This window comes from Macrobrachium rosenbergii, chromosome 54 (genome assembly GCF_040412425.1).
Source record: "Macrobrachium rosenbergii isolate ZJJX-2024 chromosome 54, ASM4041242v1, whole genome shotgun sequence".
In the NCBI taxonomy this organism is placed as follows: Eukaryota; Metazoa; Arthropoda; class Malacostraca; order Decapoda; family Palaemonidae; genus Macrobrachium; species Macrobrachium rosenbergii.
The window spans coordinates 1,769,960-1,797,912 of NC_089794.1; the positions used below are offsets into that span (position 1 = coordinate 1,769,960).

General features: G+C 41.5%; 1 protein-coding gene across 4 annotated transcripts in view; it reads left to right on the forward strand.

Moving 5' to 3' along the window:
* Positions 1-27,953, forward strand: part of AlkB (alpha-ketoglutarate-dependent dioxygenase AlkB) — a 314,842-nt gene that overhangs the window by 221,703 nt on the left and 65,186 nt on the right. For 2 of the 4 annotated variants that reach the window (XM_067097311.1, XM_067097312.1), the window contains exons 6-7: positions 9,149-9,342; positions 11,409-11,549. In XM_067097311.1, coding sequence (XP_066953412.1) covers positions 9,149-9,342; positions 11,409-11,549 — 335 coding nt within the window. The remainder of the gene's footprint in view (positions 1-9,148; positions 9,343-11,408; positions 11,550-27,953) is intronic. The other 2 variants (XM_067097313.1, XM_067097314.1) reach the window with 1 other exon arrangement.

A 27,953-nucleotide genomic window follows, 5' to 3' on the forward strand; every position in this document is an offset into this window, starting at 1 on the left:
TCAATGCACCCAGAGCATTAAAGTAAGGTTTTCTTATGATTTTTGACGATTTTCGGCGATGTTCGGTTCTGGCGAACCCGGGGACTTATTTCTTTTTAAGGGTAATGTATTAAGCTAACTTTTAAATCAAATTACAGTAACTTTAATTTCATTTAAAAGTTAGCTTAATACTTTGGGAGCATGATTAAGGTCATATTTACTGTTTAAACTCTAGAAATAAGCATTTATTAGCATTTTTGGTGACTGTCCCAAACTCATGTGAATCCTCGCCTTGTGTGAGGGGTTCTGGAACCTAACCTCACGTAAATTCAAGGTATTACTGTAGTGCATGCATTCACAGTATTTTAAGAGGTCGCAAGGTAATGTTCTGGACAGTGGTCGGTCACGTGTGGGCTGACCATGTGGTTTTCTAAGAGAAGTCTCCTGCGAAATTGTATGAGACAGAAGCGAACAGTTTTGGGAAAGTTTCTGTTGCCTCTCAGCTGATCTGGATATGGGAGTGAAAAGTGCTTGCGTACGCGGACTTATGAAAGGTTAAAAAGGAAATACTTTTATATGTGAAAGTGGCTCAACATGGCCAAGAATGAATGAGTTTCGTAAATGCAAATGTTAAAAAAAACGGACTTGGAATTTTGGAGTTTATTTTAAAATTTGACAGATTCGCTCATGTGTGTGAGAGAAGAGCGAAGCGTAATCGCTCTTCATACCTTAGTGGGGTTGCCAGATGCTGTGTTCTTAGCTAAAAAATATGGATGGCAAATTGTCCAGAGCACGTGGGGGGCGGGAAATAAATGCACTTTTCCCTCTTAACACACTTTTAACACTTCACTTCCTGGCTAAAACCTAACAATTTAAGTCATGCAATTTTGCTAATATGCAGTAGCAGCAAATTCTCATGTTTTGAATGGCAACACTTTTTCTCGCTATGAGATTACTCTGTCAGGATGCACGCAGATATTTTAGATTCTTAGAGAAAAAAAATCCCAGTCACAATTTATGATCGCAATAATATTAAAGTAACAAAACACTTACGCTGTGTACCTCCGTTCAATTGTATGTGCTTGGTTAAGGGGATTTACGCTAAAGGATTCATTTCTCATGTTGTATCCAGCTTAGTGAGGCTAATTGCTGAGAGCTGCAATTTTGCAGGCTGCAAGATCCTGGCAAGGTTGCCACTTTTATGTTAAGATCTGGGGGGGAGGGGGAGTAAACTCAGCAAAAAGAGAATGCTGATCTGACTAATTACCTGGACTGATAGAACATAACAAGAGAAACAAGCTGAAAGCCTTATTGGAAAGGGGTTTTGGAGATAAACTCATAGGTTAACTAAAAACACATATATTTACAATGAAACAATCAGAAGATAGGGAGAATTAAGACAGGTAAATGGGGTCCTGCCAGAGCACAAAATATGAGGAAAAAGATGTTAACTGAGGCGCCTGGGATTCCGCTTCAGGGGCACCGTGGATTGAATTGCAATGGGTTTTCCACGGCAATGAAAGCACAATTGAAGCAGCTGGTCCACAGTGAAAGAACTGTTCCGCAGTGGAGAATGCATATGATTACTTTGATCAACACTCAGATATTTTAGTTTATCCTCCAAATTTTGCAATATTGAAGAATTGTTCATCTTGCTTTCAGCTCCCAATTCTTAGCCATCCTTATCCTCTGTAGATGAACTTGTTTGTGTTACTGACACTGTTTCAGTTTTAGACTCTGAGAAGTAAGGTTTCAAAAGATTCACATGCATCTTCCTCTGTTGTTGTCTCCTTCTTCCTGGTGTTTCAGTCGCATAAGTTTGATCACTTAACTTCTCTATTATCTTATAAGGACCTTGAAATTTATTGGTAAGGGGAAATCTTTTCACAGGTAAGAACACTAGAACTTGCTGTCTTACACTAAAACTTCTCATCTTAGTCTTAGCATCATATCTTCTTTTTTTTATCTCTTGACTTACTTTTAGATTTTCTAAAGAGAATTTTCTAATTTCTTTTAACCTTTTCCTCAAGTTCGTCACATAGTTTCCCTGCATTTCCTCTTGATTTTCATCCCGATTCTCTGCAAGAATCTTCATGGACCTCTCACTTCCCGACCAAAAGTAATTTCATTTGGTGAACATCCCATGCTTTCTTGATAAGTATTCCTAATTTCAAACAACATTAAGGGTAAACCAGCATCCCATTCTCTTCCTGATTCATAACAGTATTTTGTTAACATACTTTTCAATGTCTGGTGGAACCTTTCCAAGGCTCCTTGAGTCTGGATGATAAGCAGTTGATAACTGTTGTTTCACCCCTAACAAGTTCATCACATCCTGGAGCAATTTAGAAGTAAAGTTTGTTCCTCTATCACTTTGCACAATTTCTGGTATTGCAAACTTGGAGAAAAACTTCATCAACTTCTCAGCAATTACCTTGGCACATATACTTCTCACAGGGATTGCCTCAAGATACCTTGTCACAGGACACATCGATGTTAACAGATATTCATTTCCTTTCTTTGTTTTTGGAAGCGGCCCAACCACATATATAGTCACCTTGCTAAAGGGTTCTCCTTTAACTTCTATAGGTTGTAGGGGGCTTTTTGAATGGTTTCATTTGGTTTTCCAGCTACTTGGCAAGTGTGACACTGTGGACAGAACCTGATAACATCCTTGTGTAGTCCAGGCCAAAAAAAATACTTCATTATCTTCTCAATAGTCTTCCTGATTCCCATATGTCCAGACTCGTGAGCTGCTGCTACCATTGCTTCCTTAACCCTTAAACGCCGAGCCTTATTTACAAAAGTGTCTGCCGTATGCCGGCGGGGTTTGAGAGTTAGCGCCGAAGCAGAAAGAAAGTTTTTTTTTAAATCACAGCACTCTTAGTTTTTAAGATTAAGAGTTCATTTTTGGCTCCTTTTTTTTCTCATTGCCTGAAGTTTAATATGCAACCATCAGAAATGAAAAAAAATATCATTATCATATATAAATATTGGAATATATGACAGCGCGAAAAAAAATTTAATATATAATTGTATACAAATTGCACTGTGAGCAAAATGGTTAAAGCTAATGAGTTATTTTTTTTTTCATTGTGTTGTACAATAAATTACGATGATTTTGGTATATAACAAATTGTAAAACAATCAAAGCAACACAGAGAAAATATTATCAGAAAATGATGCATGAATTCGTAACGCGCGGATGTAAATAAAGGTTTTTTCAAAAATTCACCATAAAGCGAAATATTGTGCTAGAGACTTCCCGTTTGTTGCAAAATGAAGGTAAATGATTGAATATTACTAGAATGTGAGAGTTTTAGCTTACAATTGCAGTTTTCGACCATTTCGGTTGAGTTAAAGTTGACGAAGGTCGAATTTTTTCTATTTATCATGATTTACATGAAAATATTTCAAAACTGATAAAAGCTACAACCATGAGTTATTTTTTTTTGTATTCTACATGAAATTGTGCACATTTTCATGTATAAAACTTTATGTAACGGCTAATAGAAATGGTGCAAAAATTACGACAAAGTGACTAAAGAAATTCTGAGATTTTCAGCAGAGTTAGTGCGCACGGACTTAAGGAAAAACTTTTTTTCAAAAATTCACCATAAATCGAAATATTGTGCCAGAGACTTCTCGTTTGTTGCATAATGAAGGTAAATGATTGAATATTACTAGAATGTAAGAGTTTTAGCTTACAATTTAATTTTTCGACCATTTCAGTCGAGTCAAGGTTGACCGAAGGTTGAAATTTTGGCACTTATCGTGATTTATATGAAAATATTTCAAAACTGGAAAATATTTCAAAACTGATAAAAGCTACAACCATGAACGACAAAGTTACTAAAGAAATTCTGAGATTTTCAGCAGTTAGCGCGCTCGGAGGTAAGGAAAAAGTTTTTTCAAAAATTCACCATAAATCGAAATATTGTGCTAGAGACTTCTTGTTTGTTGCAAAATGAAGGGAAATGATTGAATATTACTAGAATGTAAGAGTTTTAGCTTACAATTGCATTTTTCGACCATTTCGGTCGATTCAAAGCTGACCAAAGGTTGAAATTTTGGCACTTATCGTGATTTATATGAAAATATGTCAAAATTGGTAAAAGCTACAACCATGAGTTATTTTTTGTTGTATACTACATGAAATTGCGCGCATTTTCATGTATAAAACTTTATGTAACGGCTAATAGAAAACGGTGCAAAAATTACGACAAAGTGACTAAAGAATTTCTGAGATTGTAAGAGCCTGACGCCGTCTCTCCCAAACGCATGTGTGTTCATGTGTTCGTGGTCCATCAGAGTGACGAGACGTTTGGCGTCTTCACAAACAGAAACATACACACAGTTTGATACAGAAGATTCGTTGGAACATTATGAGTACATGATTAAAATGCTTGCATGGCAATGCAAGTATAGGTGATTGTACATACATCAAGATAACAATGGTTAGGGAGAAACAGACGGAAATATTGTATGGTTGAAATCACGTTCCTTTAGAGAAAGAAAACAAGATGCTCTTGTTGTCTTGTCCACTCCGATGGACGACAAACACACACGTGTTTGGAAGAGACGGCGTCAGGCTCTTACAAGATTTTCAGCAGAGTTGGTGCGGACGTAAGGAAAAAGTTTTTTCAAAAATTCACCATAAATCGAAATATTGTACTAGAGACTTCTCGTTTGTTGCAAAATGAAGGTAAATGATTGGATATTACTAGAATGTAAGAGTTTTAGCTTACAATTGCATTTTTCGACAATGTCGGTCGAGTCAAAGTTGACCAAAGGTTGAAATTTTGGCACTTATTTTGATTTATATGAAAACATGTCAAAATTGATAAAAGCTACAATCATGAGTTATTTTTTGTTGTATTCTACATGAAATTGTGCACATTTTCATATATAAAACTTTATGTAACGGCTAATAGAAAACGGTGCAAAAATTACGACAAAGGTACTAAAGAATTTCTGAGATTTTCAGCAGAGTTAGCGCAGACGTAAGGAAAAAGTTTGTTCAAAAATTCACAATAAATCGAAATATTGTGCTAGAGACTTCTCGTTTGTTGCAAAATGAAATGAAGGTGAATGATTGAATATTACTAGAATGTAAGAGTTTTAGCTTACAATTGCATTTTTCGACCATTTTGGTTGAGTTAAAGTTGACCGAAGGTCGAATTTTTTCTATTTATCATGATTTATATGAAAATATGTCAAAATTGATAAAAGCTACAACCATGAGTTATTTTTTGTTGTATTCTACATGAAAATGCACACATTTTCATATATAAAACTTTATGTAAAGGCTAATAGAAAATGGTGCAAAATTTACGACAAAGTGACTAAAGAATTTCTGAGATTTTCTGCAGAGTTAGTGCAGACGTAAGGAAAAAGTTTTTTCAAAAATTCACCATAAATCGAAATATTGTGCTAGAGACTTCTCGTTTGTTGCAAAATGAAGGTAAATGATTGAATATTACTAGAATGTAAGAGTTTTAGCTTACAATTGCATTTTTCGACCATTTCAGTCGCGTCAAAGTTGACCAAAGGTTGAAATTTTGGCACTTATTGTGATTTATATGAAAATACGTCAAAATTGATAAAAGCTACAACCATGAGTTATTTTTTGTTGTATTCTACATGAAATTGCACACATTGTCATATATAAAACTTTATGTAACGGCTAATAGAAAACGGTGCAAAAATTATGAGATTTTCAGCAGAGTTAGCCGATGCTTTCTTTTGTGATAAGAAAGAAATTTGCTCATGCGCAGCTGGGTCACGCTTGTAAACAAAACAACAGTGTGATCCGTGAACTTCCAGGCGCATGATTTAAAATTTTTCGCAAACGAGGCCTATAAGTATTTTTCCACGAATATTTAAAAAAACTTTTTGTAGTCAACGTATTTTACGTCCACTCGGCACCCGACAGACAACTTTTGTCGACGTAAAATACGTCCAGTTGGCGTTAAAGTTTTAATGGACATGGAATCAAAATTTGATGATATTCTCCCCATTCAGCATTTCCTGGTATGTCTGCAGGTCTGTGCTTCCTCTCTAGTAAACCTTCCTTTTGATAATAACAGGTAGGAGTTTGTTGCATCTCTTCTTGATCAGTAGGACTTCTGAAGTCGTTTGAAAAAGATTGTAGACCAAGCCTTGCTCAGTTTTGAGGAACTGACCTGTGTGCTGGTGGAGCTGGAAGGAATTATCAATGACAGACCATTAAGTTACATGCCTGGGAATTTGAATCAGCTGGAAATTTTAACCCCTAACCATTTGATCCTTGGACAAAAGCTTAAGTCCTTCCCAAGCGAAGTAGTAAATTGGGAAGAGATCTCCGGTGATCCTGCCTATGGACGGAGAGAGTTCACCGAGAAAAGATTCCTGTATGTATCCAAGTTGTGTGACGACTTGTGGAAGAGATGGGGGAGGGAGTATTTAACAACGTTAAGAGAGACCCATCGAGTAGGAATAGTGCATGGTTCTTGGCCCAGGATAGGGGAAGTTGCCCTCATTCATGACGAGGGGCCAAGGAGCAAGTGGAAGTTGGGCCAAGTGATCGAGCTACACATGGGGAGAGACAAGGTCCCAAGAGTGGCTATTCTAAGAATGGCACATAGCCAGCTTATGAGAACTGTAATTAAGTTATACCCCTTAGAGCTGTGGCAGGAGATAAGGGAAACTGATCCTGCGACAGATGGCATTCAGTCAAGCACCCACCCAAGCAGAAGGACTGCTCAAATAGCTGCAGAAGCCAGAAAGGCATTGATAAGAACAGCACTATCGTAAATAATGTAGGCATAAGTTTTCTTGCGGGGGAGTATGTCGAAACTTCGACAAGAGAGATTGTACTTTTCCTTAAGTTGTGGTATAGTTTTATGTATTCTCTTTAAATTTACATAAAGTGGCAATGCATATTATGCAGAAGAAGGATATTATGTTTTGTTGCGTTTGTATTTAGTAATGAAAAGCGTTGTCTTAGCTGTTTTGTGTGTTTAATTGTAAGTATACTTGTAACAGTGCTTAACTACCAGTATCATTTGTTTGTCCGGTGGTTAATTGAAGGTTTGGTGTTGGTCAAAGACGGCCGTGAACTCAGTCTCTTCACGGCTTTGATACAGTGCGGTTCGAGCTAATAAGGACTCAGAATGCAGCCGTAATTGTCGGTGCCTACAAATCCACTTAAGTATTCCTATTCATCTGATATGCATATCTAAATGTAAGGAGAATTTCTTGAGGTGTGCTTTAGATGAGGGTCATGAAATAGAGATTGTGCTCACGCCAATCTGACTACTGTACATCGAGCTAGGAGCAATTGATTGCATCAATAGTAGGTTCATATGGTTTGTTTAGCTAATATACACAACGCAACGCACTGACTTAATCACAATTTGAACTAGCATAAGAGTGAAGTAACCTGGGTGTTGTATTATAAGACTTAGGCTATGATTGGGTCAGTACGTTTCGAATCGTTTAGGCTGTACGATAACACTGACGATTTGAAATGCTATACTTATTCTGAATGAGTCGGAATAGACCCGGTTCAAGGTGGAAATGGTTTGCTCTGTGTTAAGAGTCCGTCAGAGTGTCTATGCCTCTTCGTTAGTACTGGCAAGACCAGGAAGAGGTGTCCAAGAACAATTTCTTTCCTGCTCTGTGACACGATCAAGTGTGTACTGTACTGTATATGACTTTTCCAGTGAGGAAGGCAAGTGTAGTCTTGGTGAGAGCTCACAAGGTCAGGGGCATTTAGAAAAGAACCTCTTGGTTCAGCAGGTATGACTTGCGGGAGTGTGGTTGCATCAGACCGTTTTCACCTCTTTTTACCTGCAGGATGTTACCCACAAGGCCTTGGGCACTTGCTCCGTGTGTCTTGTTGTGGCTGCTCAACAAGTTATGTAGGTAGCCCAGCTGCCCCTTTGGGCAGCTTTGTTGAGTGAGAGAGTTATGTGAGTGACTGGTTCTCCCTTTTTTTTTCTTTCCTTTTGGGGTACTAGGCGAGTACTAGCTGGATGGATGGGTTGTGCAGGTAAGATATATGAAGCAGCACCAGTTGTTTCTTATTCAATAAATTCTTTTATTGATGTGAATGGATGGAAGCCCCCCTTCTCTCTTGCCAAGGAGAGAGGAGGTCAGAAAAAAAAGAAGACTCATCAATCATATTCACTGTTTTATTGTCTCTGGCAATTCATTCTGGGTTCTTTCAGCTGTATCAAGTAATTGCGTACAAACCCATTACTGTACTCGGTCCAGAAGTCTAGCAACTACCAGCTCCTCATTGGACAGGTCGATATCGTACTCTGCTAGCACTCTGTTGGGCCTGCGTTCGACTCCCCGGCCGGCCAATGAAGAATTAGAGAAATTTATTTCTGGTGATAGAAATTCATTTCTCACTATAATGTGGTTCAGATTCCACAATAAGCTGTAGTTCCCCGTTGCTAGGTAACCAATTGGTTCTTAGCCATGTAAAATAAGTCTAATCCTTCGGGCCAGCCCTCTCTAGGAGAGCTGTTAATCAGCTCAGTGGTCTGGCTAAACTAAAGGTATACTTAACTCTAGCAACTACCACAATCCGTATGTGGAGTATGTTAGAGGTGCGGGGTCCCTTCCTCTGCTTTTCAAGACCAGGAAGGTGACATTCTGGCTTGGGCAAACCTACCAGTTGGTTCCGAGAGTTCCCAGATTTCCTTCCACCAGTGGGTAAGTCTCCTTCGCAAAGAACGAAGGTTTATTTGTGTAGGAGCAAACATCAAAATTTAAAAGTAATTTGTATTTTTCCTAACGTGCAAATCTGAAATTCTTTACATGAATGAATGTCCCACCTCAGCCATCCCTCTCTTCTGGCACCTGGACCAAAAGGCAGAGTGGAGTGCAGACAGACAGGTGGGCAGTAGTTGACTGCCTTGCCAGTAAGTTTAAACAGCCAATCCATCTCATGTTGGCAAGCTAAATCCTGTGTAAAAGAACTTCAGGGTTTTATGTTAGGAATGATATAAATTTCTTTGAAAATTTGTTATATTTCATTTGTAAAAGCACCGTAAAGTATGTAAAGGAACTCAGTGTCAACTTTTATAACTGTATTTTTATGTAAGGAAAGTAGTTTCATAATCCCAATTTTATTTTAAAACATCTGAATATTATGTTGATTCTTTCTTTTGCATAGCAATATAGTGAAAATATGAAAGGGTTAATGCCTCAAGATTTGAAAAGGCTGTGCAGCTTGGTAGCAAAAGTGCTTGGATTTCAAGATTTTGTAGCTGAAGCAGCCATTATAAACTTCTACCATGAAAACTCTACACTAGGACCCCACACAGACAACTCTGAACCTAATATGTCTGCTCCACTTTTATCATTCAGGTTAGTCTTTACTTTTCTCAACTTTTTTCAACTTCTCTTTGTGCATGTGTACGTCAAGAAAATTCTCGTATGATTAGAGACAAGTATTAGTGTTAAATACACATGGTATACACTTTTATTCGTCAATATTCACAGTTTTACAGTCCATCTAAACTTATAGATACTGCTAAAGAATATTTTAGTATTGGCTAACATAATATTGGATGATCAGGCACTTGTTGGTCCTCTTTTCATTTAGCTTTGCTCATGGATGATCAGGCACTTGTTGGCCCTCTTTCACTTAGCTTGCTCAGTAATTTGTTTTATAACCCTAAAATGAGTTAAGTGAGATATATGGTTATTAGGTACTACTATGAGATTCAAAGCCTTTGTCCCGGTGTTTTTCCGGAATAACTTTTTTCTGTGCATTTGACAAAGATATTACTTAGACATAGTATACTTTACATCCCTACCTAATTTTCAGCAGCATTCTTTATTACTTATATTAGAAAAAAGTACATTCATAAGAGTAAAATAAAGCAGCCAAAGCCAGTGGCAGAACACTCTAATGTATGGGTTCAAAGTTATACGTGACATAAACACATGACGTCCCGACTCCTCCCACAAGGTGATGACGACAAACAGCTGTCTCTGAAATTCTGAATGAATATTTGTACCTTGCCAAGGCTTCAAGAATGGCGGCTATGATAAGTCATTGTCCCTGTGGTTGCAGGACAGCTTTTGTGATTCGACTTGCACAATTGTTAAGAAGTGAGGAGGCCCTTGGCAAACCCTACGTAAGCTTGAATAGGTAAATTAATAATAGGGCCTTTTTTTGGGTAAGGAGTGCACCTGGACATCCAAGGCTACCAAGTTTTCATCATTTGTTGACTTCCATAAGGTGCAGAAAGATAATTATATATGCTCTATAAAGCAATAATTGTTGATTTCTTAGTAAAATATAACTTGTGGAACAACATTAAAACTTGCTTTGCCAAAAAAAAATGTCGTGGGTCATAATACGTCACTGAATGACCTCTATAGGTCCCAGTGCTTGGGCTTAGTCTGAAACGCCATAATCCACCCATTGATTATAATGTCAAGTTTCCTCATATGTAATTATGTTAAATAAAGGATCCATGTAAGGGCATGCCATTTCATATGATCGCTCCTGTCCTCTTAGTGACAGAGTACAGCAATGGCTGAATTGTAACATTATAATGAAAGTTGTTTTCATATTCCATAGAATATTACTGGCAAGGATTCTAGCACTCGACCTCTTGGCATAAATCCTACCACTACTACGAAGTGTAAACAAGGAGTACTGGTTGTATTTCATTGTTGCCAGAGGTTGAGACTTTTTCACGAATAGCCAGTTATCCATCGAGAAGGAGGCAAGTTAATGATGTCATAAGTTACATCATTATATTTTCGAAAGCCATTCCTCTGAGTTTGCTGGCGATGTCTACAAGAAGTCCGTGTTAATCTTATAATTACCAGAATTATGCAACTTTCGTAATACAGAATACAGTAAAAAATTAAGTAGGGATGTAAGATACCCTGTGACAAAGTGTCATCTTTGTCAGGTACGTTGATAAAATTTTATTCCGGAAAAACACTGGGACGCCTGCTGTGAATCTCATAGTAGTTTTACTTTATCATATATAAAAGTATGCATTATTATGGTCAGCTTTTACAGGTTATACAACTGGTGTTGCACCAGTCTAGAGAGCTAGACCAGTGTAGTGGCTGCATGGGCAGACCCTATAACCAGCAGTTTTGTGCTAAAATAGAAATAGTGACAATTTATTTAAAGTTGTCTCTGAATTTACCATGGGTTGTATTCCATCATGACCAGTTGTAAAACAAAACATTGTAAGTCTAACAGCATTTGAGTAAAAAAAAAAAAAAATTAATTGCGATCCATGTCATCAAAGCCCACCTACCCCATCATCCAATATGAATGATTCTTTGACAACACATGATTTAGTACTCCATGTTTTAAGGTAGAATATCAAACAAAATACAAATTTTTAAAAACAAAACTGAATTATTATGTACAGACACATCTCTGCAACTGCTTTCAGTGTGTCAGCACCCTTTCGCAACACTGAACAATGGAGAAGCACTTTGTTGGCTGTCTGCACATTCAGGCTCCCAAATTCCAGTATCAGCAAAAAATGGTCATATTATGAAGTGACTGATAACTCTGCAAGCTCTTTCGGGTTGTGAGTAGGGCAATTTTACTTTGTGAAGTGATGGCTTTGTACTAAAAAGATCAGTTTTATATATGGAACTTACCAAGTAATTAAAATGCTTTAGTTTCCCTTGCATGGCAGCTTAAAAAATGAAAAAATTAGTGGGTAATGCTTCAAAGTTTAGTGCAGGTGACTGGTTCCGCCCACTAACAGGACTCTCAGGAACTACTAGCAAATGAGCTCATTCTGTTTCCCGTCGGGGTTCAGGTAACATCGAGTGTCGAGGGCAACTGTGTTCTTATATTTGCCAGTTTGAAACTGGATTTTGGTGAATATTATCGCTGATTTTGGGTAGATTCAAGCTTACAGGATAGTATTTTTTTTGTTGTGTTGATAAGATTGAATCCTAGTTATCATATTTCGCTCAGCAAATTCGCAATTAGATTGTTTAACTACCAGTAGTGTAGTTTACTGATTCTTGTACAATGCAGTATTGCGTTCGCTTTCCAATTAACGTAATAAATGTAAACATTGCATTCACGACTGAACCAATATTTACGGTTATGATACTTTCTGCAAGTCTCAGTTAACCCTTAAACGCCGACTGGACGTATCGTACGTCGACTAAAATTGTCTGTTGGGTGCCAAATGGACGTACCGTATGTCGACTACAAAAAATTTCAACCTTTGGTCAACTTTGACTCGACCGAAATGGTCGAAAAATGCAATTGTAAGCTAAAGCTCTTACATTCTAGTAATATTCAATCATTTACCTTCATTTTGCAACAAATTGGAAGTCTCTAGCACAATATTTCGGTTTATGGTGAATTTTTGAAAAAAACTTTTTCCTTACGTCCGCGCAGTAACTCGGCCGAAAATTTCAGAAATTCTTTCGTCATTTTGTCGTAATTTTTGCACCATTTTATATTAGCCATTACATAAAGTTTTATATATGAAAATGTGTGCAATTTCATTTAAAATACAACAAACAACAACCCATGGTTGTAGCTTTTATCAGTTTGGAAATACTTTCATATAAATCATGATAAGTGCCAAAATTTCAACCTTCGGTCAACTTTGACTCGACCGAAATGGTAAAAAAACGCAATTGTAAGCTAAAACTCTTACATTATAGTAATATTCAGTCATTTACCTTCATTTTGCAACAAATTGGAAGTCTCTAGCACAATTATTTCGATTTATGGTGAATTTTTGAAAAAACTTTTTCCTTACGTCCACGCCAGAAATTCTTTCGTCACGTCGTAATGTTTGCACCGTTTTATATTAGCCGTTACATAAGGTTTTATATATGAAAATGTGCGCAATTTCATGTAGAATACAACAGAAAACTCTTACATTCTAGTAATATTCAATCATGTATCTTAATTTTGCAACAAACTGGAAGTCTCTAGCACAATATTTCGATTTATGGTGAATTTTTGAAAAAAAAACTTTTTCCTTATGTCTGCGCGCGGTAACTTGGCTGAACATCTCAGAAATTCTTTCGTCACTTTGTCGTAATGTTTGCACCAATTTTATGTAGAATACAACAGAAAATAACTCAAGGTTGTAGCGTTTATCAGTTTTGAAATATTTTCATATAAATCATGATAAATAGAAAAAATTCTACCTTCGGTCAACTTTAACTCGACCGAAATGGTTGAAAACTGCAATTGTAAGCTAAAACACTTACAGTCTAGTAATAATCAATCAATTACCTTCATTTTTCAACAAACGGGAAGTCTCTAGCACAATATTTCAATTTATGGTGAATTTTTTAAAAAAACTTTTTTTTACGTCCGCTCGTTACGAATTCATGCATCATTTTGTGATAATATTTTCTCTGTGTTGCTTTGATCGTTTTACAATTTGTTATATACCAAAATCATTGCAATTTAGTGTACAATACAAAGAAAAAAAATAACTCGTTACATTTAGCCATTTTGCTCACAGCGCGATTTGTATACAATTATATATGAATTTTTTTTCATGCTGTCATATATTTCAATATTTATATATGATAATGATATTTTTTTTCATTTCTGATGGTTGCATACTAAACTTCAGGCAACCAAAAATGAACTCTTTAATCTTAAAAACTAAGCGTGCTGTGATTTTTTGAAAAAAAATTTTTTTTCCGCTTCGGCGCTAACTCCCGAACTCCACGGGCATACGACAGACACTTTTATAAATAGAGGCTCGGCGTTAGAGGGTTAATGTTTGTTGGTATTTGAGACATCTGTACGACGGGGAATGGGACAACTGGCCGTTGCCGACTGGCCGTCGTCCAACTGGCCGACGTCGCCCCAACTGGCGTAGGGGCCCAACTGGCCGCAGGGGACGACTGGCCGCAGGAGAAAGTAAATCTATAAGAGAAGAGATGTGAGAAAAAAAATTATTTCTGTCTCTCTCTCTCTCTCAGAAAATATTTGAATACAGTAAATCTATAAGAAGAAGAGATGAGAGAAAAAAATTTATTTCTGTCTGTCTGTCTCTGTCAATTAACGAGTAACAAGGAAACAATGCTATTTTACAATGCCTCTCTCTCAGAAAATATTTGAATACAGTAAATCTATAAGAAGAAGAGATGAGAGAAAAAAAATTATTTCTGTCTGTCTGTCTCTGTCAATTAACGAGTAACAAGGAAACAATGCTATTTTACAATGCCTCTCTCTCAGAAAATGTCAATTAACGAGTAACAAGGAAACAATGCTATTTTACAATGCCTCTCTCTCAGAAAATGTCAATTAACGAGTAACAAGGAAACAATGCTATCTTACAATGCCTCTCTCTCAGAAAATGTCAATTAACGAGTAACAAGGAAACAATGCTATTTTACAATGCCCTCTCTCTCAGGAAACAATGCTATTTTACAATGCCTCTCTCTCAGAAAATATGTCAATTACCGAGTAACAAAGAAAAAATGCTAGGATTACCTATTTAGGAAATCTTCGATTTTAAGTTTAGAGTTTAAAATATTCAGTTACATCCAACCTTCTACAATGGCATCGGATATACTCTCAGCGAGGAAAAGAAAAGTTTGTGCGAGATGGCTATATATACATTTTCAATCGACATGGAGCTGATAATATCACAGAGTTTTGGAGATGTGAAAGGAGAAGACAATGCAAGGCGAGAATACATGTAAAGAATGGTGAAGTTGTAAAATATATCGATGAGCATTCGCATAATGCTGACCCCGCTTGAAGTGGAAAAAGGAAAACAATATCGAAAATAAAATTGCGGGCTTCAGAAACAATGGAACAAACATCTGTTGTGATTAATGAATGTTTAGAAAATGTTAATGAAGCATGCCAGGAGTCATGCCAAGTCATGGTGCTTTGAAAAATGGTGAGAAGAGAACGTAAGGATTTTTCTGCGCACCCTGCTAATCCTACATCTTTAGAAGAATTGGTTATTCCTGTTAATATTCAAAATTATGGATCAGAGAAATTCCTTCTAGCAGACAACCAAGATGAATCCTGCAGAATCATTATATTTGGAAAGGAAAGCAATACACATTTACTTAAAGAAGCAAAGAAAATTTTTGTGGATGGGACGTTCAAAATTACACCACCGCTTTTTTGTCAAGTGTATGTCATTCTTGCTGAGATGCACGGTGGTATGCATCCGTTTATCTATGCGTTACTGCCAAATAAACTACGTACAACTTATGATAAATTGTTTTCTATGCTTCTAGAAATTCAACCAAGACTACAGCCAGAAATAATATACTGTGATTATGAAATAGGGAATTTCAAAAGTCTGCAATATTATTTCCCATCTGCTAATATTAGGGGCTGCTTTTTTCACTTTGTGCAGAATGTATACAAAAAATTAACAGCTATGGGGTTATCTCAACAATACAATAGTGATGCCAATTTCGCTCTGCGAGCTAAAATGATAATTGCCTTAGCATTTGTACCACCCAATCATATTACAGCAGCTATAGTGGAATTAGCAGATGACCTTCCACAGGAACTTCTAGAACTTCTAGATTGGCTGGAAGACAATTATGTAGGAAGAATGAACAGAAGGGGCACTGGCAGACGTTCTCCCCTTTTTCCGTTACACATTTGGAATGTTTACGAACGATGCATAAATGATGAGGATAGAACAAACAACCATGCCAAAGCTGCTCATCGTAGGCTGCAAAATGAACTAGGGATGCAACATCCAACAATCTGGAAGTTTATCGATAGTTTGAAAAAGGTGCAACGAGGGCGAGATCTGTACTACGAACAGTTGATTGCTGGTCAAACGCCGCCCATAAAATTGAAGAAATTCCGAGAAGCAGATGCTCGTATAAAATCAGTATTACTACAGTTTGAGAACAGAAATATTTTAGAGTATCTTAGAGGAATTGCGCATAACTTCTCTTAAGATATATATATAGCTATGTAACTGCTATTTTCTGCGGTTTTTTTATTCCAATAATTCACCTTAATAAAATTTAACTTTTTTATTTTCTTTAATTTTCTTTTACTTTTAGTTTTAGATTCAATAATTCAGCACACACACACACATACACACGCACAAGTTACTTTTTAACATCCAATAAATGCAGATTTCTCGGCAACCCTGGTGGCCAGTCCTCCCCTACGGCCAGTTGGGCTGTGGCCAGTTAGGCTGCGGCCAGTCTGCCACGGCCAGTTGGCCGCGGCCAGTTGTCCTAGACCCCTGTACGATGATACACTATGTACTTTAACCAGGGTCGGTTAAGGTTAATTTCCTTTTCCGAATAATATAACATAATCTTGCATTCACTACTTAACCAATATTTCCGATGATAAACACATATCTTCAGGTTCCAATAATGTTTGGGATATATCTGTACCATGATACTCTAGGTACTTCAGCTTTTGTCAGTAAAGGTTAACTTTTCTTTTCCAAGTAGTGTATTAATGTAATACAGTAAACCCTCCGTGTTCGCGATCTCACGATTTGCGGACTCACCTAGTCACGGATTTCGCGTGAGATCACGGACTCACCTAGTCACGGATTTCTCTGTGGAACGTATGTACACATTATTCGTGGAAAATTCGCCCATTTGCGGTATTTTTCACTAAGAAATATTCACTAATTACTGTATTTTCACATCATTTTCATGACTAAATGTACTTTTTGTGATAAAACTATTAAAATACTTAGGTATAAGCATTTTTAGATGGTTTTTATTGTGTTTCAACTATCAAAATAGGCAGTTCTAAGTGTTTTTAGAGGGGTTTTAAGTATTCGCTGATTTTAGCTATTAACGGGTGTGTGTGTGTGGTACACATCCCCCTGTGAATATGGGGGGTTTACCGTATTGTGTTCGCTACCACTTTTTACGGTGATAAATATGCGTCTTCAGTTTTCCAATAATGTTTGGGGTATGTCTGTACAGTGATAATCTAGGTACTTCAGCTGTTGTCGGTAAAGGTTAACTTCCCTTTCCTGAGTAGTGTATTAAGTGATATTGTGTTCACTGCCAGGCCAACATATATTTGTATAATGGTTTTCTGTATCCTCAGACTATTGTTGGTAAGGATTACTTGATCATCTTTCTTTTCCCTTTTCAGAGAGCTGGAAGTGTAAGGCAGTGCATAGTAGAGAGAAATTATGCTTAAATTTTGTGGAGGGTAACCGTTCTCGACAGCCAAGACTGGTAGGTGTCCAGCTAGCCTGGTGCCAGCTCTCACCTTGCATCCATCTTCTCTCCCTCTATGGGTCCTTGCTTTATTCTCCATTTGCTCCCGCACCTGGCACTCTTGCTTCCTTCCTGTGCCTTTGCCAGTTTTGTGTTTGGGTTAACAGATGTTAACCTTGTATTAGTGAAGTGTTGTGCTTGGGGGAGGTGGCTGCTCGTCCTGCCGATGCTGACATACTCCCTTACACCTGGGAGAAGTCATGCCTGGAAGCCGAAGGGAGGTCGGTGGGGTCAACTACAGGGAGTCGCTCCTTCAGTTGAGCATGTTGCCGTTCCCAGGTATCTACAGACAGCCACTGGAAAGGCGTCTTACTGGATGTGTAGTGGAGGAGGTGGCTGTCTGGCCTGATCAGTTCTAAACCCATTTCATGGCATGGGAGTCTGAAGGAGTTTGTCCCTGGGTAGTCGCCCCTCAGTTTAGCCTGTTTTCGGTCCCAGGTATCGACAGACAGCCACTGGAAAGGCGTCTTACTGGATGTGTAGTGAAGGAGGTGGCTGCCCGGCCCTAGCAGTTCTCCGAAACCCAGTTCCTGGCATGAGAGTCCGAAGGGGTTTGCCCCCAGGTAGTTGCCCCTCAGTCGAGCCTACTATCCGCAGGTGTCAATGGACAGCCGCTGGAAAGGCATCCATAGATATGTTCTTTTATTCTAGTGATACTTCATGATACTTCAGTGTAGACAAGAGTGCTCACAGGATTTTTTTTTTATAGTGAATCTTGGCCGTTGAAGAGGTGCTTTTCAGGTGATATTCGCTACTTTTTCTTCTCCTGTATAAGTGGTACACCAGTGTTGGTATCAAGCAAAACAACAGTGTCCGAGTATTCTTTTTTGTCAGTTCCTTAGCACCCGAGTGCCTAATAGCGCCCAATTGTGCTCACTAGTGCCTGGTAGAGCCCTGTAGCACCACAGTTCGTTTTCATATAGAGCTCCCAGCACCAGCTCTCATGTGTTTGGCATCAGCCTACTAGTGGCTGATGTCAGTATCTCTTTAACTCGGCACCCCTTTTTTTTTTTCTTCTAAGAACATACTTTTGTTCTTTTTTGAGCACAATTTCCATGAAACACCAAGCTATTGTCTTCAAGTGGCTGACGCTAGTCTCTGTTCATTGGGTGTCCTCTCTTCAGTTTCAGACTCCCCTCCTTGAGTATCATACAACGGCTCTTAGGCGGTATTGTCTTTTTTCTGCTGTTCCAAGAGTTACAGTCGAACCGAATTGATCCCTTGTGTGACGTCTATTTGGGTCTTAAAGCTCTATCCTTTGCAGACAGTCTTTTGTGTACGAATTTATGAACTTGTTGAAGAAAGCTATTGCCTCGACAGGGAGTTGGGAGGCTAGCTTGGGATCTTAAGGGAGCAAGCAAGTGCTTTTTGTCCTTCACTCCCTCTGAGTCCTTGTCATGTTTTGAAGGAAAGGTCTTTCTTAACTGACACCAGGAGCAGGTGCTAAAAAGATAGGAGACTCTTAAGTGTTGCCAAGAGACTTCGCTGCGTCTGGTTGGGAGACTCTTGCCTCCTTGACGTGGTGAGGGGGCTCTTGAGCCCCAGGAATTTGTTCCTGGGTTTGAGTCCAAGAATCTCATATATTATTATATATTTCTTTGGACTAATTTTGTGGAATTTTCCACCTTTAGTAAAATTTCTTGGACCTGATAAATAGGAAAAGATATCATAGCTGGGATTGGTTTATACCCACAGCTAAATAGTGGGAACTGTGGTAGGACCATCGATTACCTGATAATGTTCTGACTTGAGAGATATCAGATTGATATTTCAAAGACGGAACTATTCTTTAGGGCTGGACCATGGATTCCAGGGGAGTCTTGTACTAGGGATAGGACTCTCAGCATTCTATCCGGTTTTTCCATAACATGATTAGGGTGGGGACGACTGTATTCTTGTAATACTCTCAGTCCTAGCAAGCGGGTTTGGCTTACACTTGGGCCACTCTAATCATGTTGTGCCATCCCCTGTGGGGTAGGGTAGGGACTCGGACATTTGGGAGTCGGTTCTCACTTGTGCCATTGGTGGAGGAATAGACTTCATGAAAGGCTGATGATATCTTTTTAAGGTTTTCAGGTTCATTTATTTTTTTTATACATCAGTCTTTATGCCTAGTAGTTTTAGAGGTTCAAGTACCCCTACCCCTGGGCCCTTTGATGGTAGTGATTTGGCACAGTTGACAACCGCTGGAACCTCCTCTGACAACCTTTCTTTGGAAAAAAAAAAGGGATTTTGACAAAGGAAAAATCTATTTCTGAGGGAGGCCCTGTGTCACCCGGTGAAATTCCTATCAAGCACGAATTTCCAGGTATAGATATTGCTAAATATACCAGAGAAAAAAGCTATCAGGAAATGCTGGGGTTACTACCCCCAGATCGAACATCTATTATGGAATAGACGTCGGTATAGGTAAGGGTGAGTGATTGTTGTCACTGCCACAGGACTGCACTCTGTAGATATCCCAATGACAAAACCCCCGGAACGTGAGGAGCCGATCTAACGCCCGCACTCACCTGCCCGCCAACCGACGACCCCAGCGCCATCTGTACTCATTCCAGGCTAGCACCCCCCACAAGCTTGGTATGCCTACTCGGGGAGGGAAATCTAGACCCTGGGAGGGTCACCGGGTGACACAGGGCCTCCCTCAGAAATAGATTTTCCTTTGTCAAAATCCCTTTCGAGAGCTCGTCCCTGTGTCAGCCGGTGAAATTATGACAGAGAATCATACTAAGCTTTGGTGAAAGTTTAAAAGGAGCGAATAGTTAGGTGAACATGTATAAGAACATGTATAAAAACACTATTACTGAAAATAGTTTTAATTATCCCTCAAAACATGATTAAATACCTAAGGTATAGGCAGATAAACTGAGTTATAACTAGGGATACAATTAATATCACAGTAAAGGACATGAGAAACAACTATGTACATAAATAATACTATAATGGGAAGGTACTAAGACTAAATAAACGACAGAAAAATTTATAAAGGTACCTCCGGCTTAAAACTAAATTACAGTAAACATAACATGCCGCAAACTTAAAAACTAACACCGCAAAATTGTACATCATAATATGAGGAGCCAGGCTGTGAAGCATGTCTGGTCCAGGAGAAAATGGCCGGGCAAATGAGGCAGGCGGGCGGGGGGGAGAGGATAGGGATTAAAGATTAATTATAAGGTGGAGGGACAATGCTCCCTACAGCCACCGCAGGGAACTTCAGAGCTTCCAATGATTTCAGATAGTGGCGTTTGAACACATGGAGATTTCCAGCCCGTGTACTTCTTAAGCTCATCAAAATTCATAGTATGAAAATAATTAGTGGAGGTAGCCACTGCTCGGATATCATGAACCTTAGGGACTGAATCTGGATTAGCTTGCTTAATGAAGTACAGAATTTGTTGTCTTATAGCCTTTAAAGAAAGTGTTCCTCCTTTTTCCCTGATAAAAAGAAGACCAGACAAACACTGAGAAGTTCTCCGTAAATAGGCCCTGAAGGTAGCGACTGGGCATAAAGACAGGTCTTGAGGAAGAGGAACAACCTTCCAGGGGGACCACCTATCCTGAGGGTCTTCATTTTTGCTAAGAACCTTTGATCTGGGGAAAGCAGAACTTCTCCTGACGGGAGAAAATCCACATGATTCGCACCTCTAGAGAGAGCAGACAGTTCTGATATTCTGGCACCTGAAGCTAGACTAATTAGGAACAATGTCTTCCTTAACAGATTCAAATAAGAACATTGATCGTTATTAGTTTCTGAGGCTAATTTTAGAACATCGTTAAAAAACCAGGAAACCATATGTGGACGGGTCGCTGGTCTCAAACGAGCGCATGCTCTGGGAATGGATGAAAAATATGAATCTGTTAAATCAATCTTAAAGCCATGCAAAAACACCTTTTTCAAAGCTGATTTCGCTGTGGTAATGGTGGCCGAAGCCAGACCTTTTTCAAACAGTGATCTAAAGAATGATATTGCCAAATTGGTGGTCATGACTTGAGCTTCAGATTCCTTGAAAAAAGATGCTAACTTTTTAACTGCTGAATCGTACTGTCTGAGGGTAGAATCTCTTTTATCTGATTCCAGAAACAGAGTATTAACGGGATCAATATCCGCACCTCTTTGAGCGACGAATTTCATAAAGTCCATAAAGCCAGGGCATTCAGAATTCTTGAGGAAGCTGACACAATCCGTGTTTGCACCACTTGAGTCAGCTGTGGCTTGGGTATTTGATGACACCGTAGGTTGAGCTCCAGAAGAAGAGGGAACCAATTGCTCTTCGGCCATTTGGGAGCTACCAGGGCCACTTGACCTTTGAATGACCTGAGCTTGTGCAACACCTTTATCAGCAGGTTTATTGGCGGGAAAAGATAGATTTTCTGCCATTTGTTCCAGTCCACTGACATTGCGTCCGTAGCGTAAGCTCGAGGATCCAGGTTGGGAGCAACATAACAAGGGAGTTTGTGATTGCTCTCCATGGCAAACAAGTCCACCTGAAGGCCCGAACCTGATGGCATATCCATCTGAAAGAAGCTACGTCCAGGGACCATTCTGACTCCAGCGGAGTTGCCTGGACAGGAGTCTGCAATGACATTCCAGACTCCTGCTAGATGGGTAGCTGATAGGTGCCAGCCGTGCTTCTCCGCCAGGGAGAAAATGGCTATCATCACTTGGTTTATCCGACTCGATTTGGAACCCCTCTGTTTATGCAATGTACCACTACTGCGCTGTCCAGCACCAGCCTGATATAAATCTGGTTGGTGGGGCAAAGTTTTTTCAGAGTTAGAAACACTGCCATTGCCTCCAAAATGTTTATGTGGAATTGACGGAACAGATTGGACCATGTACCCTGTACCTTTTCTTTTGGTGAGTACCCTCCCAGCCGCTTAACGAAGCGTCTGTGTGGATTATTAGAGCTGGGGAAGGGAATTGAAGGGGAACTGACTTGAAAGAACCTTGACTGTGGACCACGGCCAGAGTCTTTTCCTCAACACCGGAGGAATTAAAGACACCTTGTCCCTGAGCTTGACATTGGCTCGTCTCCGCCACACTCTGTTTATGTCTTTCAGTTTTGCTTTTAGGAGCAGGTCTGTTACGGATGCGAACTGAAGAGAACCCAGGATTCTTTCTTGCGTTCTGCGAGAGGCTTTCCTGCCTTTGAGGAATTGCCTGGTGGCTTTGGCTATCTCTCTCCGTTTGGCTGGCGGAATAGACAACTTGTGCGAGACCAGATCCCACTGGATACCCAGCCACTGAAATCGAGCCTCTGGAGTTAGGCGGGACTTCGCCCTGTTTATCTGAAAGCCTAGGGATTCCAGAAACTCAATCACCATGGCCGTAGCTCTCCGGCACTCCCCGGCGTTGGATGCCCAAATTATCCAATCGTCCAGGTATGCGGCCAGCGATATCCCCCGGGACCGTAACTGCTGCACTACCGTGTCCGCCAGCTTCGTGAAAATTCTGGGTGCTATGTTGAGCCCGAATGGCATGACCCTGAAGGAGTAGGCTTGTTTCCCCAGTCTGAAACCTAGGAAGGGAGAGAAGTTCCGCGCAATCGGGACGTGATAATATGCGTCTGAAAGATCTATAGAGGTGGTGACGGCTCCACGAGGAAGTAGAGTCCGTACCTGCGCGATTGTAAGCATGCGAAATTTGTCGCATTGTATGTAAAGATTGAGACGCGAGAGATCCAAGATTACCCTTTGTTGACTGGAGTCTTTCTTGGGAACACTGAACAGTCTGCCTTGAAATTTCAGGTGTCTCACTTTCTTTATGGCCCTCTTTTGGAGTAATTCCCCGCAAAGTCCGCAGAGCTTTGGAAGACGGCTGATGAAATCTGATCAGAGGGGAGGGCCCTTGATCCAACTCCACCCCAAACCTTTGGAGACTATACTGTGGGCCCACGGACTGAAGGTCCACTGGTCCCTGAACAGGTGAAGTCTGCCGCCCACCTGACTGGTTTCACTGGGAAGGTGCAGGTTGGCCTCCTCTACCTCGGCCTCCTCTCCCCCGGGAGAGGGATCGCAAGGCAGCCTTGCCTCTGAAGGAGGCTCTTGCTCTACTCCCCCTTGGGTTCCTGTTAAGGCCTCAAAACAACCCCTGGCCCTCATAGGAGGGGTTATACACAGGAGACGTTACGAAGGTAGGCGCGGCAAGGGAGTGCTGAGTTGGCTGCACCAGCACGAACTGTTGAGGCTGGGCCTTCGAGGTAGAAGGCTGGCCAACTGGCGAGACAGGTACAGCTTGGACAACGGCCTGTTGGTGTTGTCTTCTGTGCCTCCTGTATCTCTTACCAGGTCTGTTTTGGGGCCCGGCGGACTCGGGGGCTTTCCTTTTGAAAGCAGGGATACCCCAGCGGGAGCGCAGACTCTGGTTAGCCCTGGTTGCCTCAGCCAGGACATTGTTGACCTCTCCTTCGGGGAAGATGCTAGCCCCCCCAGAAGGAGCTTTTCATGAGCTTGTTAGGATCATGTCTTATGGTAGCATCGGCGAAGATGTATTTGCGGCAGTTCATCCGTGCTACCATGAAGTCAAACAGGTCCGCCTGAAATCCTGCTAACAGAGACTTCGTCAGGACCTGGAAGAGTGGCTCCTCGTAGTACATCACTGAGGTGGATTCCGCCAGGCACAGGGAGTTCAGTGATCGGCTCAGCCGACACCTAGTCTCAAACTCTGCTTTCAGGAGGGCTTCCGGCAGTTTGGAAAGCTGCTCACTGAATAAGGTGGATGCACAATCTGGGTCCAGCTTCCAGCGGGGCATCCTTCCAGAAATCGTCGTCTCCGGGAAGATCAGTGAGGTGGGATCAAGCTGAGGCCGGCTTACCTTCCGTGCAAGGGTTGGCCACCTTAGTCATGCAGGTTGGGATTCTACCCAACGAGAACATCGTGAAGTTGCCCTTGAAGGGGTCAACCGTGTTCTCCGCCTACCACTCATTAAATGTGCGCAGCAATGTAGACTGCGCCTGGTCCCTTGGGAAGATGACTGTCTCCTTCGGGACCTTATCCGTCCTCACCCAAGCTTCCTCCATCAACCTGGCTTAGCCTGGGTAGGGGGGCAGCAGGTCAGGAGGAAAGAATTCCAACTCCTGAAGCCTGCGTGTGCCTAAACCCTCGATCGTTAGGGTATCTTCATGCCGGGGAGCATAAAGGGCCAAACGGCAAGGATTTCCCTTGTCAAATGGAGGGAGGGCGGAGGCATCCGGAATGGGGTAATGTACCGCCGACCCACCGGAGCGCATGAACCCGGAGAGCATACTCTCCTGGCTCTGCAACCTCTCTGTAAGCTTGTTGAGCTTAGCATCCACCTCCGAGGTAAACTTCTGCAGAAGTATACCGGCAAACTCCTCCGGATCAAAGGCAGGTTGGCGAGGAGGGCTAGCCTTAGCTGCCCTCGAACTCGCTCCCTTAGCAGAGGGAGTGGCCTTGCTTGTGGAAGCCACCGGACTAGTATCCCGTGGCTTCACCGGAGGGAAAGGGGTTGCTTTGCGGGAGGTTGCGGACTTATAGCCCTTCGTCTTCCAAGACTTCTTCAACTTGGGGGACAGCCGATTGCGACCTGTCCTCCAAGGAAGAAGACTTTTGGAAACCCTGAAATCAAGAAGCGGTGGATGAAGGGGAATCAAAAAGGGAGCCCGCCCCCACTGCCTCACTTACCTCCCTACCTACCTCCTGGTCCTGTTCTGTATTCATCGGCTCCAGGTCAAGGTTTATGGCCGCCACTTCCTCCGACACCGCCACGTACAAATTCTCGTCCTGGGGAGGCTGGGTTTCTACCCAGATCTGCTCGATGAGAGGAGCGGCGACTTCTGATGGAACAGCCACTGAGATCCGGGCGCCGGGGTAAAGCAGATTACGGATGTTCTCATCCAGAACATATGGCTTCCCCGACAGAACATTCCTTCCAAAACCAGCCACCCAGGCCCGAAGGGAACCCAAGGTGTCGCTGCGGGAAGTTGGTCAGCCTGGAAGAGAGCAGGGACTTAATAACCGAGCGCTCATGAAGAGATATATAAGCAATATATCAGGAACATAACGTACTTGAAACAAGTGAGGCAACCAGGTAAACTAAAGGCAGTAACTATAGGCTTACCGACTCGTCCTGGATAAGCTCGTAAAGAGCGAAGCAAACCTCACAACCGTCCGGGTGCCACACGATGAGGTCGTCTATCCGGACTGCACAGCCTGAATGGGAACGGCAGCAACGTGCCCATAGGGCTGGTGCAGCACTGCAGTGCACCCGGGCTCCTGACAACGTACTGTCTGTAAGTGGTAGACGGTATATGAACATACTAATTTAAGGCGCGCCGGAGCAGAATCGGCGGAGATAGGGACCTTAAACTATAGCAGGTAATGGAGCATGCTAATTAATTTATACCGGACCCGCCGGAGCATTCCGGCGGGACGATAAACCAGAGCAAAACATGACACACACTAAATTAAGGAGCGCTGGAGATAGTTCGACGGAGTAGGACCTTAACCTAGGATCATGCAACTCTTAATTGTAAAATCAACTTAAAGTATAATTACTGCCGGAGTCCGGTAGTAAGTAAATGGTTAACAACATAGGATAGCAGTACACTGCTGGTCATAGTGTTCCGGCGCGGACCCCTCCGAGATCCCGTGCCTCCGTCACTTGGTTACAGCGGGGAGGGCGGGGTAAATCATTACCCCCAGTTATTATACAGCTAGAGAACTAGGTGTGACTAAGGCCAACCTACTGAAAACCAAAACCACCGGAGTGGTAACAGGTAAGAAGGCAACGGGAGGACCGGGGACGGCGGAGCGGAACCAGCGAGGAAGTGTTTAAACCCTGAAGGTGATCGAAGTTCAGCCCGACCCAGAGGAGAGCGAACCAACGAAACACTAGCCGAGTGGGTGACACTAGAACGGAGGCCAGGAGGGTGGTTGACTCTCAACTGGGAACCGGACTAGTCCCCCGCGGGGTGACGATCGAAGAGACCGACGTCCCACACGCGTGGGGATGACACACCACTAGCAAAGTCAGGGAGGCAGTACTTAAAAGGTGGAATCGAGAGTTATGTTCAAGTGGACGGGGGACACCCCCATACACTGACTGTAACTCCCCACGGGGCATCGAAACAGACGTATCGACTTCCTACACGCAGGGAGACTCATGACACTCACCAAAAGTACTAGGGAGGATAGGAGGATAGCACTAGATAAAGCAACGCCAAACTCTCACCCTCCTCTGAAGGCGCAGCCCAGACAGTAAAAGGGAGGAGAGAGAGGAGAGGAAGAGGGGTGGAAGGGAGAGAAATTCCCGTAACGCAGTCCAACCAACAACCGACCCATAGGGCAGAAGGGCAATGCATAAAGAAGATCCCCCTTTTATTTTTCCTCTCTCCCTCATTAGAGGGAGGAGGGGATGGGGGCTTCAGATGCCCTAGCAAACCCGAAAACGAGCGGTAAGGTGGATGGAACAACAAACAGGAACTCCCTCGACCAGTCTACCCCTCCCTCCCCCGCTCAAGCGACATAGTCGGGAGAGATGGGAGCTAAGACAATGCCAAAGCCTAACCTGAATAGCCTAACCCACCGATTGGAGCGAGAGGGCTAGGCTAGGATCCCCAATTTCTGATAAGTACCGCTAAAGTTAACCAATAACAACATAAATACACATAATATGATCGAATATACAAAAATATAAGAACTTGTGCTAAGCGTATAGCCTAACCGAGCGAGGCGAACAGGAGGTAGGCAGCCAACTGGCTGCTCCTGACGCCGAGCCCGGACCATAATAAATCCAAAATTATCCATGTCATCCATTACACTACAAATCAGAGAAACTGACAAAAGAAAGCACCACCTTGGAGGGGGAATCTACTCGCGTGAGAGCCTGGTATAAGCTATGAATTAATTGTAAGAACCAAAATAAGGGGAGGAAGCCTCCATGAGGAATGATGCTAATCAAGGTACCAGGTATCGCCCGACATAGATAAACGCCTCCAAAAGGAACTTCTTGAAGGGGAATTACGAAACATGAATAAATTGTAAACAACCAAGAGAAACCCCTGCAAACGAGCTGTAAGGGTGTACCTCAAGGTCATCATGGTAGAGGCGGCGAACGCCGGGGAGCGCCCGATATATGACCCTGTAAATATTAACTCACGGGCCAATAACAGCCTCACTGATAATAAAACCCCACAAGAAGATGGTACTTAACTTCATAACGGTGAAACTGCTTGAAGACATGGTTAATTCAAGCAAAAATGGTAAAAAAACCAGCACAAGAAAAAAGCCTTCTTAAAGGAAAAACGTGCTAGAATGGAATGAATACAGATAGCGCTGGGGTCGTCGGTTGGCGGGCAGGTGAGTGCGGGCGTTAGATCGGCTCTTCACGTTCCAGGGTTTTGTCATTGGGATGTCTACAGAGTGCAGTCCTGTGGCAGTGACAACAATCACTCACCCTTATCTGTACCGACGTCTATTTCATAATTGATATTCAATCTTGGGGTAGTAACCCCAGCATTCCTGATAGCTTTTTTCTCTGGTATATTTAGCAATATCTATACCTAGAAATTCATGCTTGATGGGAATTTCACCGGCTGACACAGGGACGAGCTCAGAAATGTAATTTATAATTTATAAAACCAACCTTGTAAAAATTACAACATTAATAGTAGGTGATTTTAATGCTCACAACCCAATATGGGACTGTAATTTTACAGACTCAAATAGAACAGGGAGTAACATAGAAGAGTTCATAGATTCAAATGACATGTGCTGTATA